Source organism: Halichoerus grypus, chromosome 11, assembly GCF_964656455.1.
Source record: "Halichoerus grypus chromosome 11, mHalGry1.hap1.1, whole genome shotgun sequence".
NCBI classification, from domain to species: Eukaryota; Metazoa; Chordata; class Mammalia; order Carnivora; family Phocidae; genus Halichoerus; species Halichoerus grypus.
Genome location: NC_135722.1, coordinates 9,716,048 through 9,736,904, shown reverse-complemented (window position 1 = coordinate 9,736,904; position 20,857 = coordinate 9,716,048). Strand labels below are relative to the sequence as shown.

The 20,857-nt window shown below is 63.1% G+C and overlaps 1 protein-coding gene across 9 annotated transcripts in view; it reads left to right on the top strand.

Moving 5' to 3' along the window:
* The window catches only part of MYRF (myelin regulatory factor), a 31,900-nt gene that overhangs the window by 2,117 nt on the left and 8,926 nt on the right, over positions 1–20,857 (top strand). For 8 of the 9 annotated variants that reach the window (XM_078057913.1, XM_078057909.1, XM_078057912.1 and 5 more), the window contains exons 2-13: positions 10,304–10,391; positions 10,575–10,835; positions 13,174–13,235; positions 14,155–14,434; positions 15,403–15,653; positions 15,749–15,872; positions 17,535–17,730; positions 18,844–18,920; positions 19,098–19,208; positions 19,607–19,697; positions 20,090–20,290; positions 20,562–20,673. In XM_078057913.1, the coding sequence (XP_077914039.1) occupies positions 10,304–10,391; positions 10,575–10,835; positions 13,174–13,235; positions 14,155–14,434; positions 15,403–15,653; positions 15,749–15,872; positions 17,535–17,730; positions 18,844–18,920; positions 19,098–19,208; positions 19,607–19,697; positions 20,090–20,290; positions 20,562–20,673 (1,854 nt within the window). Of the gene's footprint in view, positions 1–10,303; positions 10,392–10,574; positions 10,836–13,173; positions 13,236–14,154; positions 14,435–15,402; positions 15,654–15,748; positions 15,873–17,534; positions 17,731–18,843; positions 18,921–19,097; positions 19,209–19,606; positions 19,698–20,089; positions 20,291–20,561; positions 20,674–20,857 lie in introns of those variants that run through there. The other variant, XM_078057914.1, reaches the window with a different exon arrangement.

Below are 20,857 nucleotides of genomic sequence, written 5' to 3'. Positions count from 1 at the left end.
CCCATGAGTCCTCCCCCAGGACCCTGCACCCAGGCAGAGCGGTGGGCCTGGCTCGCTCAGGCTCCCCATCTCCTGAGCCAAACTTTCCCTCCTGGCCGTGGGTGGGGGGTGGGGGCTGACGCCACAGCTCAGCCATGCGGCTGGCCTGGCGGGGAGGCTGTGCTGCTCCCTCCAGAGAGATAAGAGGAGACTCAAGAATGTCTGTGGGGAGCAGGGGGGGTGTGGGGCTGCCCGCTGAGGCGGGTGGAGGGAGCCAGGGGCTGGAGAAGTGTTCCCAGAGCCTGAGATGAGCGGGAAGGTGGGCCGGTGCTGCGGGCCAGGAGTCTTGGGGGCCACTTGGGAGGGGGGAGCCTGGCGGGGAGCAGGTATGCAGTGGTGTGTGGGGGGGGACCTCAGGGCCAGGCCTCAGTGTGCTCATGAGTGCAAGTGTGAAAGCAAGTGAGTGTTGTGCACGTGGCTATGTTGTTCCTGAACTCTCGCGCTTGGGGCTGGAACCTGAGTTCTCAGTCTGGTCCTCACTTGGCCTTGGTCACTCCCCGTGGACTGTGGGGACAGGGGCAGGGTCTATGCTTTCAGCTCGGGGCCAGAGATGGAAAAAGCCTTTGCTGAAGGGCAGGGGCGGATCGAGACCCCTTGTCTGCCATGGCCCACTCTCTAGGAACACCAGGCCTATGTCCTGGGTCCTGCCCTGTGCAGTGGGCCAGGCTGTGCCCCACCCCGGGGTGGTGGGCTCGGGGCTAAGGCGCTTTGGGCCTCGGGTGGGAGGCTGGGACGGGGCGGCCCCCTCGAGGCTGGTACAGCCGGGCCCCCGTGACCGCCCTGCTAATCCCCTAGAAGGAGGCTCCGGCCGCCCGGATCGGCGGGCACAGGGCCTGCAGAGAGGGGACCCTCCAGGCAGGATGCCCTGGCTCCCGGCAGGTAACAGGGTCGTGGTGGCAGGTGCACTCCTCAGCATCTTGATTGGCTGGGGCCTTGGATTCCCAGAGCCTGGTCAGGGACGGGGGCAAGACGGCATCGGGGAGCCCGACGGAACCTTAGAGGTTCCGGTGCAGGCTTGGGCCCTGCCGCTGAGACCTTTGTGACCCTGTGCTGAGCTCTCACCCTTTCTGGACCCCTTTTCCTTACCTGCGAGACAGGAGGGGGTGGCAGAGGTCTTAATGATGCCTTCAGATCTGATGAGCCTCGTCTCCCAGCCCTGGGCAGGAGGGCCGTTTCAGAGCATGGATGGTGGAGGGTGCTGACCCCTGGTTCCAGGGGCACCTGGGGCTTGGGGGAGCAGCGCCCGCCTCCTCCCCCAAGAAAGCAGGTGCTGTGGAGGAAGCTTTGGAGACCTAGGGGAACTGGGCTTCCAGCAGGTGCTGAAAAGGCCACTGAGAGGTGGGGGGACCTCCACTTGGCCTCTGGAGCCCCACCAGGGCGTTTACTCCTTCCAGACCTGATGGGTGGCTTGGGCTGGTCACTTCCCTTCTTTGGCCTCATTTCCCCTCCTGGGGTAGGCAGGTGGATTGGACCAGACCCGGGGCTTCCAGTGAGGTTCTTTTTAGCCACCAAAGAAAGGCAAACTCATGGCCTCCTGATACACAGGGGGTGGGGGCGGCAGGGCTCCCCACAGCCCCCAGAGCACGGGGATCCTGATTTGAAAGCCACTTGAGGTAGGGGCCGGCACTGGCCCCCTTTTCCAGGGGCCAAGACTCCGAGAGAAGGGACTTAGCCAGCATTAGTCAGAGCTGCCAAGCCCCCAGCTCTTTCCTCTGCCACCAGGGTCTTGGGGGAGGAAGCGTGGCCTTCCGGTGGGGACCAGCCTGTCTGCCTCCAGAGGGCAGGAGGAGGCCGCAGGGGGAGGCCACCTGACGATTTTTGGGAGAGGATGCCCACCCTGGACAGGAGTCTGGGGCTGAGTTGGGGTGTGTGATCGCATGGCCCTGTGCCCCATGTCAGCCTGTCTGTCTCTGTCTATGGTGCACCAACGATGGTGGAAGGGTGGATGGGGGAGGCAACTGGACCCCTAACTGTCGAGAAGATGAGATGGGGTGCCTTCTGGAGGAGTCCTGTCCCAGCCCTTCCTCCCCAGGTCCTGAGTCCAGCCGGAGGGGAAATAGTAGTGGGGGGTCTGACTCATCCCATGTTCCCGACACCCAGCACAGGGCACAGGGCGGCATGGGGCTGGGGCGGGGGGGGGCGGGTAGGAAACGTTCTCAGGGTCATTGGAGGCAACAATGGCTATGTGAACAAAGGTGGGGTGGGGGGTGCACCCAAGGAAGCCATCTCTCTGGGAGGGCCTGGGGTCAGTGCAGGGGGTGGGGGTGGTGGGGGGGAGGAGAAGGCTGTCTCCCACCTGCTTGCCTCAGGGCCTCTCCTGAGTCTGGGGGCCTTGGCAGAGTGCCCCTTGGGGTCTTAGGCAGGGCCAAGCAGGGTATTTGGGGGAAAGAGAAGTAGGTCGCTCTGGGCAGAATGGCCTCCTCCTGGGGACCTGGCCCCCACTCTCTAACTCTCAAGGGCTTACAAGACTGGGGGGGCCCTGGCAGCTGAGGCTGCCGGGTAACAGCCCAGCAAGGCTGCTGATTGGCTGCTACCCTTGGACTTTGCCCTCTGATAAGAAGGGGAGCAGAAATCATTAACTGGATCATTAACCGGGGGGTGGCCCTGCCCTACCCAGGCTGCCTGCCCTTCCTTCCCGCCTTCTTCCTCCTCACGGCCCCCTGTCTTGGGCCTCAGTTTCCCTCACAGCCTGGCTGTGTGTGCGGGGGGGGGGGGGGGGGGCTTCTCTCCCCTGTGGAAGTCTTCAGCCCCTGCTGCCACTGGGTATGGGTAGACCCTGGGTTGGGGGCACGTGTCGGATATTTCATGGCCCTATGCACTCCCCGGAGCGCGAGTTTGGCTGCCTGGCCGCAGTCCCTCTCCTGGGCAGATCTCTGCACTTCCTTGTGCCTCCACTTTCTCATCCTTAAAATGGGAATACAGTTGCAGCCCCAGTACCCAGTTCTCAGGGTTTCTGCGGGGATTGGGTAAACTGGGTGTTCTGAGGCCGGGTACAGTGCCCGGTGCGGTAATGCCCCAGAAACATCAGCCTGGATGGTGATTATTGTCCCATGGGGCTCGCACAGCCTTGTTCACCTGGCTCACGGCAGGTATTACGCCGCCCACTTCGAGGATGTATTGATCCACGGGGTAGGTCAGTGCCCTACCTTGGGCTGGGGCCTGTGGCCGGCGCTGTGTGCTTTGGGAAAGCCCTCACCCTCTCTGGGCCACTATGCCAAGGCTGGGGGGACCCCAGCAGCTTTATGGGATGCACTCTGCAGGCAGGGACCCAGCGTCCTGCAGGGCTGGCCCCGCGGGGTCCTGATGCCTGCTCCTGGTTCCTGCTGCCTCCAGCTGGGGCCCCACCCTGTCCCTCAGCGATGGGGAACTTGGGCCTCGGGGGCTGGTGGCAGGGGGAAGGGGCTGACTGTCCTTTGTCTTTGCCTGCTGCACCCAGGCCAGAGGGTTTTGCGTAAGTTGCCTCCTGGGAGTTCCGGGGCTCCGTGCAAGTATATAGGTGTCTCATGTCCAAGAGGGCGGTGCTGAGGCAGGAGAGGAAGGTGATGTGTCTGCCTCACTCAGGGCTGCCACAGCAGGGCCGCAGTGGGATCCTGGGGCTCCTGTCACAGTTGGGTGCCTGCCTAGAGTGGGGCAGGGAGGGGGCCTCTGGAGTGCTGAGGGTCCCGAGCCACCACGGATGGCTGGGCTGGGTGACTTCCATTCAGCCCCTTGACCTCTCTGGGCCTCAGAGCCCTCCCTCAGAGGGTCAAGGCTGTGTGCTGCGTGATGTGAGCAGTGAGACCCCTGGAGTGCCAAGGCCTGGAGGGGGAGGGGAGAGAAGGGCAAAAGCCCGGCTTGGTAGGGGGCGGGCAGTTGGGTCCAGAGGCTCCACTGGCCTGGCCGACGGAGGCCCCAGGACATCCTGTCCTCCGCCTATCTCCAGGCTGCATCAGTGAGAAAGCCCTGCCTGCCTCCGACCTGGGTCCCTCCAGCCCTCAGATGGGACAACCACAGCCTCTGTCCCTCTCTGGAGTTTCGGGACCCTTCCTCCCTTGGGGCCCTCCTTCACTCTCCTCTTCACCATCTCAGTCCCTGAGCTCTCTTGTCCCTCTGTGGTTTTCCCCTGTGGGGTCTGCGGCCTGGGGTAGGGGTAGCCGGGGGTCTGCGACACTGTCTTGGCTCTTTTGGATCTGGCTCCAGCCAGACCCGATCGGGAGGGCTGTTGGCCTGGGCCTGCCTTTGGGTCAGTGAGCATTTGTGTGCACGAGCGTTCAAGTCTGGGAGGGGTGCCGACACGGGAACAAGCACAGGCATGCTCATGCCTCAGGGCCTTTGCACTGGTTCCCCGCTGCCTGGAATGCTCTTCCCAGATACCCCTGTGGCTCACCACCTTCCCATCTCGTCTCACTGAGGCCCTCCCTGACTGTCCTATTTAAAACTGCAACTCGTCCCAGCCCTCCTGCCACCCCCGCCCCTCTCTCTCTGCTTTATTTTCCCCGTAGCCTTTGTTACCTTCTGAAATGCTATGGATTTTTACCCCTCTATCTTGTCATCTGACTCTGCCTCCAGAAGGTCAGCTCCTCGTGGGCAGGAGGTTTTGTTTTGTTCATTACTACAGCTCCAGAGCCAAGCATCGTGCCCGACGCATGGCATATGCTCAGTAATTGTTTGAATGAATGAGCACATGTGTGTGTCCGCGTGGGGAGGGTATGCCACTCTGTGTGTGTGTGTGTGTACGTACACGATCGTGTGTTTGTCAGTGGGAGTGTGCCCTTGTGTACACACGTGTGTGTGTGGTGGGGGACATGCTGGTGTGTGAATACAGATAGACATGGGTAACCCTGGTAGAGACCCGCCCCCACCCCAAGCTGCGGGGTCTCTACTCTGCCCCTGTGGGGAGGGCCTTCCCCAGCCTGCCTGGCTTGGTCCCTGTATGACAGAGATGTGGCCTTCGGGTGGGAGCTCACTTGGCCCTGTAGCATCAGGGCTGGGGGCCCCCCAGAGCAAAGAAGATCCCTGGGGACCAGTGTGGGTCCCCACAGAACACGTTGCAGCTTCTGGGCTCAGTTCTGTTGGACCTGGCTTGGGAGCCTCTTGGGGCTCTGACTTCAGCCTTGTGTCGACCCGAGGACAGGGTGGTAGCTGTGTGGGGTCTAGGGGGGGACATAGCTACAGCCCAGGGGTGGCCAAAGATTCCAGGTCCCCTGGAGGAGATGGGGGTTCTTTTGCATTTTTGGCAAATAAAGGCAACCATGGCTCAGATTTAAGGGCCTGATGGCAGTGACTTAGGAGCCATATCCTTGTCATTCAGCCCCCAGCTAACTGGAGACTTGGTGCAGAGATGCAAAGGATAGCTTGCAAAATCAAGCGTCTGACCGGAAGGCATTTTGAGTGAGAAGGTCTGGTAACAGGTTGAAGCCTGAAGCGGGGACCGCTAGCAGTCACTACATTAATCACAGATCGTATTAATAAAGATAGAAAGTTCAAGCCGAAGGAGGTGAGAGCCTACTGTGTCCTGTCCCAGAGTGAACTAGTTTGGAGCGTGTCGATTAGCTCAGGCCATGTTAGGAAAGAAGCGATGGCACTGGGGGCCCGCTGTGATGGAGGAGATCGAGGAGGGGCTTCCAGAGCAGGGAGGCAGTCACAGGCTTACCCACCGGGGTAGTGGGTGGGGGGCTATAGCCAAGGCCTGGAGGCTGGACTTGGCTGTGTATGTGCCAGAATAACAGTATGGTACCGGGCATGCGTCAGAGGGACTCGGGAGGAGGTCGGAGGCCCCCTCAGAGGCTCTCTGGAGCAGATATGCAGTCAGGTGGAGAGGCATGGGTGAGAGAGGTAGACCCTGGGCAGGAGAGGAGAGGGGAGCCCCAAGAGAGAAGGAAACAGCGATGAATGTTATTTGAGGAATGGCCTCTGGGGAGTGAGGAGCTTTCCTACCCTCTTGTTGAAGACTGAGGACCACTCCGTGAGGCAGGATCCCTGCTTCCCTTGATAGAGAAGGAAGCTGAGGTGCAGGGAGGTCAGGTCACTTGCCAAAGGTCACATAACATTGAAGGGGGGCCCACATTAGCTGCTAGGCCTCTTTGACCCTAGGAGTCCCCGAGGGCATCATGGGGGTGCTAGGGTGGGCAGTCCCCTGAACCCCTACTATCCTGGCTCCCAGCCGTGGCCTGGAGCCGGGGTGCCCTCAGATTCAGACGCCTGGGGTGGACACTCAGGGCGGAATGCGGGGAACAGACTTGGGCCCTGTCTTCCTCAGGTTCTGATCAGCTAGGCCTGGCCAGCATCCTTAGGCCCTGGCCTCCCCTGCCCACAGCCACGTGGCCGACGGGATTTCCGCCATGTTTGGGACATGAATTGACAAGTGCCCCATTGACGGGTGGGGGGGAGGTGTGGGCAGGGCACAAGCCTCCCACTGTGCCGGGTCCCCACCCTCCCCCGTTCCCTGGGACAATGGCTCAGACTCAGCCAGCGGCCACAGCTGGTGGGGGGGTGGTCATGAGCATGAGGAGGGGGAAGGGAGGGGTCCAGGGTGGAGGACCACCTGGGCCCCCACCCGCCCTCATCCCGCACCTGGCTCGTATCCCCTCGGTTCTTCTTCTGCCCAGCTGGGTGGCCTTAAAGCGAGGAGGAGAGAAGAGAGGAGGGGGCTTCCTCTCCAGAGCCCCTATCCCAGCCTGCCTGGGACAGGGCAGTGTCTGGATCCTGTTAGAAGCAGGTAATAAAGGTCCTAATTAATGAGGAGCAGCTGGGGCGCGTAGCTCAGCGGGGCAGAGGCGGTACCTGGAGGGGCCCTGTCTAGCCCTGGACCCTGACCATAACACGGCCGGGTGGAGGTCCCCAGACCCAGGCAGGCCTGGTTCTAGTGTCCTGCATGCCACTTTGCTCATTCATTCCATGAACCTCAATTGTGTGCCTACTGTATGCTTAGATGCTTATATCCCAGAGAGTCGGAACAGGGCTGGGCTCATATCCCAGGTCCCACACCTGTCAACTTTGGGCAAGGCATTTATCCTTTCTGAGCCTGCTTCCTCATCTGTAAAACGGAGAACAAGAAAACCACCTCTCCTGTAGGGTTGTTATGGGAGTTAAATATGAGCCATATAGAGCGTGGGCACAGGGTGACCACTTGGTGAGTGAGCTGTGGGCAGCGGGTGGGCAGGGGACAGACCCTCCGCCCACCTGTGAGGGCTGTCCTAGGCAGCCGAGTAAGGAGCCGGATGAGAAAGGAGGCCGCCAGTCACGGGAATGGGAGTCAGAGGGCGCCTCTTGGAGAAACTTACATCTAATCCCAGTGAATGGGAATGGGCTTCCTCCAGCAGAGGGAACAGCATGTGCAAAGGCCCTAGGACCGAGAGAGGTGCGGGGAGGGAACTGGTTAGGAGAGGAGGCTGGAGGAGGCAGGTAAGGGGATCACCGTGGACCTCCAGGAGGGCTCTGGTTATCCTGAGCAGGGGGAAGTTGTGGAAGGGTTTGAGGAGGGGCAGGTATCTGTTGTTGGCTCGAGGATGTTCCAGAGCTCTTTGTGGGAACAGTTGGGGAGAGGGGCCCCCCAAAATGTGCTGATGCCTTCCTCCTGGGTTCCTGGGGGCTCTGCCCCAGCCTCAGGAATCTCTGGGCTCCGGCAAGCCCCCAGCCCCACCCTGTCCTCCCGAATGTTTGATCAGAAGTTTCCAGTATGATTTCTGGAGCAGTCTGGTGGCATTTGCCTGGTGGCTGGACCCTTTAGGCTGAGCCGTGTGGGGAGAACGTCAGGCAGGCCTTGTGGGGTCCCAGAGAAGGAGAAGATGTGGGCTCAGGGTTCCTCAGGAGGCCCACCAACTACCCAAACCTTAGACTTCTTCCCCACCCCGCCCCAGCGGTTCCCTCCTCCCTTCTCTGTCCTCCCGTCCTCCCGGCCCCTGGCACGGGAGGGTCTCTCCTCCCCTCAACCACATCTGGTTCTCGTTAGGGTCTCCCAGGATGCCTCTGCCTGAGGCCCCCCATCCCAAGGGAGGTGGGCAGGAGGATTAGGGGTGATTAGGAGTGCTCCTGGCCAGAGGAGGGGGAGGAGGGGAGGAGGGGGCCTGGCCTATTATAAATAGCAACACCATGACTCCATCACCCCATCATTCACTGTAGATTCCAAGTTCAGTCTCAAAAACCTGCAACATCAGCAGCCAGGGCGGGGGGTGGGTAATGCTCCAGTGCTCCCTCCCTCCCTATCCCCTGCCAGCCCATAAGGTGGGGCAGCCCAGAATGGCCAGGAAGTCTCATCCACCACCAACCACACCTTCCCCCTTGGAGTCAGGCCCCTGTGCCTGGGTTTGAATCTCCTTGCTGTGTTGCCTTGGGCAAGAGACTTGACCTCTCTGAATAAAGCAGATGATGCTAATAATTGGGCGATCATCCTGTAAAGCCCTGAGAATAGTGCCGGGACCTGCTAGGCAGGCGCTCAGTCCGCCGGAGCTGCTGTCCTTATCGTTGTCCTCTTGTCATCATCACCATTCCCGACTAGGGTTAAATGTCACACTGCACATGAAGAACCCGCGGGATGCCTTGCATATAATAAACTCCTATGATTGTTAATGTCTTCGGCTCCCAAAGTGCCTGGCATACAGTAGGCATTCAATAAATGGGATCTTTGGGTAACAGGGAAGGATGGGGTGGGGGCCAGGGCGTAGACGAGAATCCTAGAACCTTGATGTGCAGGCTGGTCATTCCCAGCTTGAGAAGCTTCTCTCGCCCTGGCCACACTGGGCCCTGCATGGCCACTGGCAGTGCTCGGTGGGTGTCCCTGGTTCCCAGCTGGGTGAGCCAGGGGTGGGGGCCAGCAGGAGGGCCTGTCCCAGGCAGCGCGTGACTCCTAGGAGGGCTTAGCCACTCATTAATCACCTAAGCGGGGCTCAGCATTCTTGAAATGCCGGCTGGGGCCAGGGAGGGGCCTGGGCCAGGGGCTCCTGGGGACCCCAGGGCTCTGGGTCTGTGAAGTGAGGACATCCACTCCGTTTCCTGAGCACCCATTATATGCGGGGCGCCTTACGTACCTTAACTTGTTTCATAGGGAACCCTGTAAAGTGTTAGCTGTTCATGTCCCCACTTTACTAATGAGGAGACTGAGGCTCAGAGAGGGTATGTGATCCGCTCAAGGTCACACAGCGGGCAGTAGGCAAGGCAGGACTTGTTCCTGGATCTTCCTGAGTTGTTCCCAGGGCTCGCCCGGGAGAAGGCATGAGGCGCAGACCCTAGGCTCACGGCTCCAGGGGCCTGTGGGAGGGGTACCTCCTGCCTCAGGGGGGCTGGTCAGCCCAGGTCAGCAGTGTGGGTAGGGCCGTCCTCCATTATCGGGGCTGACGCATCTCCCACGTCAGCCCCCTTATCACCCCGCCCTCCTGCTCCCCCCTGCAAGGTGACCCTGGGAGGGGAAGGGCCAGCGCCTCCCCCTCTCCTCCCCTGCTTATGCCCAAGAGCACTGGGCTCCTTTTCTGTGAGCCCCTCCCCTTTGTGGGGCTGGGGCCAGCAGGGAAGGCCCAGGAGAGGGTGGTGGAGGAGCAGACCTCTGGCCGCCATCATTCCCTGCTGTGAGGCCAGGCAAGCCCTTACCTCTCTGGGCCCATTTCCTCCTCTGGAATACCAGGGCTGGGTACCCCAGCCCCCGTTATGGGGGCGACGAGCTATGCAGTCGGGCTGCAGCAGCCCGGCTGAGCCGGGCACTTCTGATTCCATTCCCCACTCCGTCTCCATCTGCAGCTGGGGCCTCGGGTGCAGGAGGCTCCCCTGGCCGCACGGCCCCCCCACCCCAGGACGTGAGATTCAGCCCAGCCCTGCATCGTGTTCCTGGGTGCCCAACAGCTGGGCCGTCTGGAGGGAGGCAGCGCAGGACAGAGTCATCGAGTCTGGGTCCAGCATTCAAGGGTGGTGGGCATCCACTGGGCACTCAGTTCAGTAAAGTACCTCAGTTACTCCTCCCAGCCCCCCATAAGGCTTTGGAACGATGACCCCATTTTACAGACAAGAGGAAGGACTTGCTCATGTCACAGGAAATGGCTTGTCTGTCCCCGATCTGCGCTCTGGGCTCCTCCCCTCCTCAGAGACTCCGGGCAGGCTGGCAGGCGAGGGAAGCATCACCAGTGTGATGCCCCCTGGAGGGGCGTCAGGTGATAGGCACTGAAGGACTCTCCCTGGACATGGATACGCAGATCGGGAGGAGCCTGGGGGCATATGTTTTGGAGAGCCCGGCCTGGGGAGAGCTGCAGGGCAGGGCCCAGAGGCCTAGGGGTAGCTCACATCTGCCCCTCCCCTGCAGGCCACGACATCAACGGTGCCCTGGAGCCCTCCAACATAGACACCAGCATCCTGGAGGAGTACATCAGCAAGGAGGACGCCTCTGACCTGTGAGTGGCCCCGCCCCCACGCCCCTGGCCTCCACCTTTCACCTGGAAGGTGTGCTGGGGCCCCAATCTGCAAGCTGCTCCCCGTCTCTTCCCATCCGCGGACTCCACGTGCGGCCTGGCAGGTGGGGGCCTGGGGAGGGGCTGGGGTCCTGGCTGGCGCTGAGCTGCTTCCTTTCTCCACAGCTGCTTCCCTGACATCTCGGCTCCAGCCAGTGCAGCCTCCTACCCCCACGGGCCGCCAGCGATCCCGGGCTCCAGCGGGGGCCACCACCTGAGCCCCCCCGGGGGCGGACCCTCCCCGGGGCGCCACGGCTCCCTCCCCGCCCCGAGCTACAGCGCCGCGCTCAACTGCAACAACAATGCTATGGCCAGTGCTCCCAAGCCCTTCCTGGGGGGCTCTGGGCCCCCCATCAAGGCCGAGCCCAAGGCTCCCTATGCCCCAGGGTGAGTGAGGGCGGGGAGTGTGGGGGGCAGGCGTGCGGGGTATGGGGGCGGGGGCCATGGCCTGGGAGGTGCTGGGGGTGGCCTGGCAGTGGTGACGGCTGCCCTGTGGGTAGGTAGGGTGGCTGAGGAGGGACTCGTGGCTTTGTCCCGCGGCCGTGGGCAGCCCAGAAGATTCTGAGCAGGGGAGTGATGAGGGCTGACGTAAGTGCTAGAAAATTCTCTGACAGCTGTATAAAGGGGATGGGAGGAGGTGAGCCTAGAGACCCGGCTACGTACCCACACGGATACACACAGGCGCACACGTTGTACACACATACATCACTGCCCCAGGCCCGTCCACTCCTGCATCTAGCTGCTCTTTGCTGGGGCCGCAGGGAGCTGGCTGACGGCACAGAAACGGTACCTACAGCTCCCCCCACCCAAGCCAGCCTCCCAGGCCCTTTCTCTCCTCTCTCCAAGGAGTCCACACCAGGGGCCCAGCTGTGACCACAGGATGCAGGCGGTCAGCAGCCCAGCCAGACTCCGGGGCCGCCCACAGACCCGTGCTCATGAGGATAGGCAGGAACATGGGTCTGCTGGGTTCTGCAGAGGGGCTCGGAGAAAGTTCTGGGTTCCCCAGCGTGAGGAGCAGGAGAGCAGGGGACCCTGTCTTTGGGTAGAAGAATAGTAAGAGTGCTGGGGGCGTGACGCTGTCTACACAGCCTGGCTCTACCCCCAGCTCCAGCATTTGCAGCCCGCTGGCGTGATAACCCACCGCCTCGGTCAGGGCCTCAGCATCTGCGGCTGTGGAGTGAGCTCAAAATGCTTCCCCCTCCAGGATTGTGGAAATAAGGGGAGGAAGCCCAGAGCAAGTGTGGGGTGGGGGGGGGCACTGGAGTCAGATCCTGGCTTACTGGGGGAGGCCCGCGGGGCCGAGCTGGGGTGTTAGGGGTGCGCTTTCGCTGCGGAAGGCAGACATCCGGCCGAGAGGCTGTCCCTGAGCCCAGACCCCGAAGGGCAAAGACCGAGGACGAACACAGGAGGAGCACCTGCCTGCTGCAGGACCCTGTGGCTCCCTTCGTGTTCGCTCATTGAGCCTCTGCAGTAAGCAGCTCCTGGGGATCCCAGAACCAGCTGGCCTGCCAGTGGAGCCGTGCTGCCCCTTGCGGGATTTGAAAGGCACACCGAGGCCATTTCTCAGGGAGAGAAGGGGCTTGCCCAGAGGCACACAGAGACCGTGTGGCCCAGGCTGTCCCCCCAGGAGGGACCCAGGGCCCTTCACCGCCCCTGCGCCTGCCAGACCCTGTTCTAGGAGCCAAACGAGACAAACACGTCCCTCCTGAGGTGGATCCTGCAGGCCGGTTGGGGAGGGACTTATTAATCAAAAAATCACCAAATCGAGGACTAATGAGCAGCAGGAGGAGTCGTGGGGAAGGAACACAAGGTCCCACGGACTGGAGACGTTTCACTGCAGGGACCAGAGGGTGTGCGGGACCTTTACACACCGGAAAACCCGATGGCCACTGTACAGAAAGCAGGCAGGAGCTGGTGGGCGCAGGGCAGAGGCCCCAGGCAGCCCTCGGGGACCTTGAGGGCTGCAGAGGATCGGGTCTCTGTTGCCTTTTCTGTCATTCTCACACAGCCTGGGGGGGGGGGGGGCTGGGTGGGTGGCTCATCCAGGGGAGCGTGAGGACTCTGGAATCAGCCCAGGGCCGTGTCCATGAGGGCTCGGCTGCCTGGGCACGGTGGCGGGCAGTCTCTCCAGATGTGGGGACCAGGACGGCCAGAGAGCTGGGTCCCTGCTTGGCCGCAGCCTCCCCTCACCGGGCGAACGCAGGGTTCACGCAGGACGTGTTGATCTCTCAGGGTTGAGTTTGTTTTTTGCCTGAACCGCTGATAAAACAAAACCGGCAAGAAAAAAATACACCCCGACCTGGTGGGGCTGGCTCCCTGCCCAGCCCATACCTGCCCCTGGTGGGGCGGCCCAGCCTCCTAGAGCCCCCGAGAGCTCTCCCCTAGAGTTTCTAAAAAGTGGGGCTTCAGTGGGTGTGGGAAGCGAGGAGCAGGCCTGGCCCCTGTGTCCTTGAATCCCTGTGCCATCCCTGTGCCATCATCAGGGACACTGGTTCCTGGTCCCCAAGTGCCCGGTAGGTCTGAGGGGATGCTGGGCAGGAGCCCAAGGCCCACCACCTACAACTCAGCCCCAGGCCCTGCCTGGCACCCCAAGGTGGCTCATACAGAGAAATTCCCCTGAAGGGGGGAGTGAGGGGACCTCAGGGCCTGCAGCGTCTGTGGTCTCCCGGCCCCGGCCCCACAGACGAGCTGCCCGCCCAACAGCCCCTTCTTCCTGCTCCCGCAGCACACTGCCGGATTCTCCCCCAGACTCGGGCTCCGAGGCCTACTCCCCCCAGCAGGTGAATGGTGAGTCCAGCGGGCACCGCCCTCCCCCTCCGGGGTTTGGGCAAGTGGTTGGGGCGGCCTTATCGGGGAGGGAGGGAGCGAGGGAGGGAGGGGGCCAGCGGCCGCCCAACAGGCCCAGATTATCGCTGGTCAAATACTCCCCGGTGCTGGCTATTGTTTTCCCACGGGCGGGTGGGGAGCCTGGCCCTGCCTCTGAGCAAGTGTCCCTGCCGGTGATGCCACCCGCCTGCCCGCCTGCGCCATCATGGACGCGCCCTTCGGCGGTAAGTGGACGGCTGGGGAAGGCTGTGGGTGCAGCCCGAGTACAGGCCTGGCTGGCCTCCTGGGCCCACCTCCCCTGGTGGGGGGGTGCCAGGGGTGCAGCGGCCCCCAGGTGGCCCAAAGCAGAAGGATCTCGGGCAGCCGGCTCCCCACAGCCCAGAGAGGGGTCAAGAGTTCTGTTTATCTTACCAAAAACATTTCTGGAATGCCTCCTGGGGAACAAAGGGAGCTGGGGGGCTGGCCCCTGGGAGCCCGCTAGAGGGGCTGCGGGATGGAGGAGGGCTGCCGCAGGACTGTGCTGGGGGTCCCCGAGAGACTCCTTCCTGAGGCCCGGAGGAGGATCAGGCCTGAGAGGAGCTGGGGGAGGACGTTGGGATTGGGGGGCCTTCCCCCGGGAGCTGGGCAGCCAGGCCTGGGGGGAAGGAGCCGGTTAGGACGGCGGCGGGGTCGGGGAGAAGCTGCCCACCCCCTGGACAGGGGCTTGTCTCCCTGCCGGGGCCTCTAGTGGCCAGCCTCAGGCTGCCCAGCCCTCCTCCCACGTGGGGTTGGTGGAAGGGCAGCCCCCCCGGGGCTTGTCTCAGGAGAAGGTGGGAAACCCTGTGCCCGGGAACCCGAGTGATGTAGGTCTCTGATGCCTACCCCCCCATCTCTCCCGCAGACCCCCATCTCCTGCGCACCATAACCCCTGAGACCCTGTGCCACGTGGGAGTGCCCTCCCGCCTGGAGCACCCGCCTCCACCTCCGGCCCACCTCCCAGGCCCCCCGCCGCCCCCGCCACCCCCACCTCACTACCCTGTCCTGCAGCGGGACCTGTACATGAAGGCCGAGCCCCCGATGCCCCCTTATGCTGCCATGGGGCAGGGGCTCGTGCCCAGCGATCTCCACCACACGCAGCAGTCCCAGATGCTGCACCAGCTGCTGCAGCAGCATGGAGCTGAGTAAGACTGGGCAGGTGGGCTCGGGGGTGGGGGGCCAGGGCAGCAGCAGGTGGGACAGAGATGGACGTGGGGACCGGGATGAGCCAGGAGGGCAGAAGGCTCTGCCCCCAGGAGACGGGGGTCAGCACGTGTATACGGATGTGCCCACCCAGCAGCCAGATAGCCCTGGCCAGATGCTTCCGACTACCTTATTTGGTGAGCATGGCCACCCCCATTGCCCAGATAGGTAAACTGGGGCTCCCAGGGGGAGGAAATGCTTGTCCGGGTCATGGAACCAGGAAGGGGCAGAGCCAGGACTTGAACCTCGCTCGGGCCTGTGCCTTTCCCCAGACACCAGTGACTTTCCAACCTTCTCACGAAGTCTGGGGGCTCTGGAGGAAGTTCTAGCTATGGACCCAAGCTCCCCCTCTGACTCCAACCAGGAGAATTGTCCTTTTATCTGTTTGTTTGACACATCGAGATGTCATGAAAGGTTTAGTTCAGGGCAAGACTCCACAGCCTCCTCCCAAAGAAGCTCTCCTTCTCAGCCTTGGTGGCCCACGCCCCCTGGGGTTTGTTTCCAACCTCGGAGGCTGCTGTCCGTGGAGCCCCCACTATAAAGGGTGGCCCTGAGAATGACACCCCAGGGAAGGGACCGGCTTGTTCCCTTCCACAAACGATTCGGGGCACTCTGTGCGCCAGGCCCATGGCTGGGCCTGATGGGACACACAGATAAGTCAGTGTGGCTCCTGCCCCCCGGGTTCCATGAGCTGCAGGGGTAGAGATGAGTGACAGAAGCAGAGAATGACATTACAGAGCGATGGGGGAGCACTGAGGAGGTAAAGCCCAGCGGCTTTTTGGAGCAGGTGTCCTCTGGATTGGGCATATCCTGCTGAAACGGGGTGAAGAGGGAAAGGGGGCTACTGCCCAGGGGGGAGGGGGCTCAGGAAGAGCCAGCCCCCCATGGCACGCCTCTGTGTCACCCCCAGGCTCCCCACACACCCCTCCAAGAAGAGGAAGCACTCCGAATCACCTCCCAACACCCTCAATGCCCAGATGCTGAATGGAATGATCAAACAGGAGCCTGGGACAGCAACGAGCCTGCCCCCACACCCAGCTCGAGCCCCATCCCCACCCTGGCCTCCCCAGGGCCCCCTCTCACCCGGGCCCGGCTCCTTGCCCCTCAGCATTGCCCGGGTCCAGACACCACCTTGGCACCCGCCAGGGGCACCCTCACCAGGTATGTGCCTGGCCTGCTGGAGCTCACAGCGAGCCAGCTCCCCTTGAGGTGGGGGCGTGGGGCCCAGGGCCCACGTGGCTGCTTCCTCCCTCCAGGTCTCCTGCAGGACAATGATAGCCTCAGTGGCTCCTACCTGGACCCCAACTACCAGTCCATCAAGTGGCAGCCGCATCAGCAGAACAAGTGGGCCACGCTGTACGACGCGAACTACAAGGAGCTGTGAGTGCCCCGCCCACCCCTGCCACCGCATCCGGGGACCGGCCCTGGTGTCGGGGTCCCAGAGCAGGGCCTGGGAGCACACTGGGCACCACCTGGGCCCGGGTTACAGGAGAGCAGCAGGCTCAGGTCAAAACTAGGACAGGCCCTCGGGGCTCCCGACTTGTGGGCCCGCCCCAGGCCTCCTGAAGGAGGTGGTGCCTGTCAGGGAGGGGCCGGTGGGGGCCCAGGCAGGGAGAAGTGGGTGGCTCCTCCTCCCCCGCTCCTTCTGCATTCCAGGAAGGTAGCAGGAAGCTGTGCTGGCAGGGCCCTTCCAGCAGCCCCCTCCCTGGAAGGGAGGGACGAGGGGGTGGGGGAGGACAGGGCTGTCCGGGCATTCCTAGCTCTCCCTCAGCACCCACCCATGTGGATTCAGCTTCCTGGGACCAGGCCAGGAGCACTGTGGGACCACTCCCCTCACCCCTGCAGAAGTCCGGTGGGCGTGAGAGGGTGGCTCACCGACTCCCTTTGGGCATTGCCAGGCCTGGGTGGGCTGGCTGAGAACGGGGTCCTGGAGTTGGGCGCCCCAGGTTGTGCGGCTGAAGCCCTTAGCCAGAAGCCCTCGGGGCTGGGGGGGATCCAGCTGCTGTCGTGGCTGAAGGATCCCTCGAGGCCCTGTCAGGATGGGGGCAGAGGTCTTCAAGGATCCCACCCTTGTGACCTGGGGAGGACGCCCCCCACTCTTACTACCATGCTTTCCAGGCCAGCCCTGCCATCTCAGGCCCTAAGGCCAGGAAGCTGGCAGCTGAGGCCCCCAGGGTGGCCCATGTATTTCCTGGGTGTTCCCCTGGGGCAGGCAGGTGGTTGGAGCCCCAGGCCTTTCTGTAGATGTTAGCCAGGCCCTCAAGCCTTTTCCCCCAAGTTTGGAATCATTCTCTGCCCATCTTCCTCCAGGCAGGCCCTGGGCACTGGGGGCACTGCTTTGTGCCTGGGGACCTGGGTGAGAATGAGCCAACAGTTGCCCCCTTTCCCGCCGCCCGGAGGTCCCCCAAAGGATCCATACTTGGAATCCTTGCCCAGCCACAGATGGGTAAACTGAGGCTGCGTCTACGCTGCCCAGAGTGCCCCTCTCCCCCCCTGGGCAGATGGAGGAGTCAGAATGAGGACTTTGGGGGCTTGAGCAAGCCAGCGGGCCGGGGCTGGGCCAGTCCCGAGCCGGCGCCTGGTTCCACCGTTTCCATGGCAACCAGCTGTCAGGCCAGTGAAGCTCTGCAGACGCACCCCCTCTCACCCCATCTCCTGTGAGGGAGGGGGCTTCGGGCAGCCTTCTGGGAAGGAGCCAAGGGTGAGGAGGGGCCGTCAAGCCCCCTCCTCAGGAGTTCACTCCCCTCTGGTGGGCCTCAGGGGTCTTGCCCTTCCTCCCCCCATCACCAGGGTGGGCTGGGCCCAGCCACATAGAGGAAAGAATATTGGCTGAAGAGTTGGCAGACCTGAGCTCAAATCCTTCCGGGGACTCAGTTTTCATTTCTGAGAAGTGGGGGGCAGCCCCGTGAGTGGTCTGAGGATTGGCGGGTGGCGGTGGGGACTGGGTAGGAAATCGCTTTGCAATGCAGGCATGGGGGAGGGACGTTCCAGGCCTGGCTCTGGTGGGGGGGGCCTCTGGTGAGTACCCTCACCTGCCCCCAGGCCCATGCTCACCTACCGCGTGGACGCTGACAAGGGCTTCAACTTCTCGGTGGGCGACGACGCGTTCGTGTGCCAGAAGAAGAACCACTTCCAGGTCACCGTGTACATTGGCATGCTGGGCGAGCCCAAGTACGTCAAGACGCCTGAGGGCCTCAAGCCCCTTGACTGCTTCTACCTGAAACTGCACGGAGTGAAGGCAGGTTTGGGGGCTCAGCCAGGAGGGGAGGGGAGCCAGGAATGCTGGGGGACCTGAACGACCCCAAGGCAAAGTGAGTGTACCTACACCCCAACCGTCAGCCTCCTCAGCCCCCTTCTCAGCTGTGCTTCCTGATTCCTTCTCTAGCCAGTGACCCCAAATCTATACCCCCAGCCCAGACCCTTCTCTTGACCCCTATGTCGGCTTAGATCCCCAGCCCCAAATGAACTCCCTGTCAGCCTGCCCCTCCGTCGGGGCCCCCCACTCAGGGAGTAGGACTCCAGGGCGCTGGTTACCCAAGCCATCCATCCAGGGGCCCACTTGCCCCCACCTCATCATCATGCACCAGGCCTGGCCCACCTCCTCTCTCGTCTCTCCTCTGCCTCTCCCTGGCCCCGACCATACCCCCACTTCGTCTAAGTGACCACAGCAGCTTCCACGGGGGCCACCAGCTCACGCTCCCCCTGAGACACCAGCAGGCACGACACTTGCCATTCTTCCAGAGCTCCTGGTGCCCTCCAGCAAAGCCTTGACTTCTGAGCTTAGCCCACGAGCCCTTCCCTCCAGCCCTGCCTCTCGTTGTGCCCCAGACGGATTATGCCCATTCACAGCCCCTGCTTTCCTGAGGCAGCTCCCCTCCTCTGGGACACCCTGAGAATGCCCATTCCATCCCTCCTCCCCTGGCCTTCCCATTCACTCTGCTACAGTCCTTGGCCCTTGGGGACACCTGCCCTGAGGCTCCTCCCCTGGGGCCCCTCTAGCCCCAGCCTCGGAGTGGCTGATTTGGAGCCCGCGATCTCCCTGGGGGCACGGCTGCGTGGGTTTCCTCCACTGCCGGGAGCTGGAGCCTGGTGCCTTGGCGTGGCTCAGCCGCTGCTCATGGAGGGGCCGCGGGGACGGGGGTGGGGGCCGCGTGTCCGTGGAATGCGTGAGTGGGTGCATGTGGAGCTGGGAGAGCCATGTGACTGTCTGTGCCCTCATTGAGGGGAGGGCCTCGCCTCTAGTTCCGGGGGAGCTCGGGCTGGGCCCGGCCCGGGCTGAGCGGCTAAAGGGTGGCAGAACCAGGCGGGGACCCCGGCCCTGATGGGCCACCGGCCTCTGCTTCTCCCCCAGCTGGAGGCCCTGAACCAGTCCATCAACATCGAGCAGTCACAGTCGGACCGGAGCAAGCGGCCCTTTAACCCTGTCACGTGAGTGTCAACCCTGGGGGTGGGGGTCCCTGGGTGGGCTGGCCCTGGAGCTGGCTTGGGAGCTGAGGGGGCCAGGCAGGCACGCACGATATCTGCCTCCCGCGCATTCCCGACTGGGCGCCTGGCTCTAGGAAGCCCCCCTCCCTGCGTCCTGAGTCCCCTGCCGCTCCTCTGCAGGGTCAATCTGCCCCCTGAGCAGGTCACGAAGGTGACTGTGGGCCGTCTGCACTTCAGCGAGACCACTGCCAACAACATGCGCAAGAAGGGCAAACCCAACCCTGACCAGAGGTGAGCAGGCTGCACCCCGGCCCTGGCGGGCCCTCCATCTCTAAGGAGGAGGGGCAGGAAGACACCACCTGCTGTCGCAGTGTCCCACACACTGACCCATTTTACAGAAAAGAGACCTGAGCCTCCCAGCTAAGGCTAATGGAGTTAAGGATGAGAGAGCAGAAGCCTGGCTTCTGGATGAGCAGCTCCCGGTGTCCTCGCTGTGGGCCCTGGGGAGTTTCTGCCCCCTGGTGGAGACTCAGGTTCCTCCTCTGTAGGATGCGGTGTTAATGCCCTCTCCCCGCTGGGGTGCTGGAAGCCCGGGCACTGTACAGCAGACATGGGACGGGGAGAAGGGGGTGGGCGGGCAGGGGCAGTTGGGGCAGGACCCGGTGCCTCTAAACCCCTGTGTGCCGCAGGTACTTCATGCTGGTGGTGGCCCTCCAGGCCCACGCCCAAAACCAGAACTACACGCTGGCTGCCCAAATCTCAGAGCGCATCATCGTGAGGGTGAGGGCTACCTCCTTCCAAGGGATCAAGAGTCCTCCCCGGAGCTGGGAGCGGTAGTGCCCAGGAAAAATCCTGGGGTCCTGGGGAGTCAGGAGCTAGAGTGCTGATCCTGCTAGGCCCTAGCTGAGTGGCTTCGGGCAAGTTCCCACCCACCCGCTGAGCCACAGTGTCTCCTTCACAAGCGTGGAGGTGGACAAGGCCCGGGTAGCCTTCTGAGATCCCTGGAGGGACTGAAAGGTGCCACAGTGGGAGGGGCAGTTTAAGTTGGGCGTGGTAGGGTGAGGATCCCTGCCTGGAGCTGGAGGGGTAGCTGCAGGGTTTCCCCTTTTCCCAGGGCACTGCAGGTCCCCCGTGCCCTGGGACTGATCCAAACCCCCGCCCACTTGTGCTAGGCCTCCAACCCAGGCCAGTTTGAGAGTGACAGCGACGTGCTGTGGCAGCGGGCGCAGGTGCCCGACACTGTCTTCCACCATGGCCGTGTGGGCATCAACACGGACCGGCCCGACGAGGCGCTGGTAGTGCACGGCAACGTCAAGGTCATGGGCTCGCTCATGCACCCCTCGGACCTGCGGGCCAAGGAGCACGTGCAGGAGGTGGGGGCGGGGCTGTGGGCGAGGGGCGGGGCCGGGCGGCGGGGAGAGCGGAGTTCCCGCGGGAGGGGCGGAGGGCGAGGGGGCGGGGCTCGTGGAGGGGCGGGGCCAGGTGGAAGGGCCGGGCGGCAGGGGAAGGAGGTGAGGGAGGCAGGCCCTAGGGGTCTCCCCGCCACACCGCAGAGCCTGGGCGGCCGCCGTCTACACCTCCGGGGCCCACCTCGGATGGGTCTAGGAGGGGAGGGGTTCAGTCTCGGTCCTGGCTCCCGGGCAGGTGGACACCACGGAGCAGCTGAAGAGGATCTCGCGCATGCGGCTGGTGCACTACAGATACAAGCCGGAGTTTGCAGCCACGGCGGGCATCGAGGCCACGGCACCAGAGACCGGTAGGGACCAGCCTGCGCGGACTGGGGCTGGGGTCCGGGAACCCCGCAACCTCGGCCCTCAGTCACCCCGGCCCCTGTCCCAGCCCTCTGGAAACCCCACTCCCAGGCACCCCTCTCCTTGACTCCTGGAACTCCTACCCAGGGAATCCTGCCCTCTAGAAGCCCCACCCCTCAGCCCTTGGAA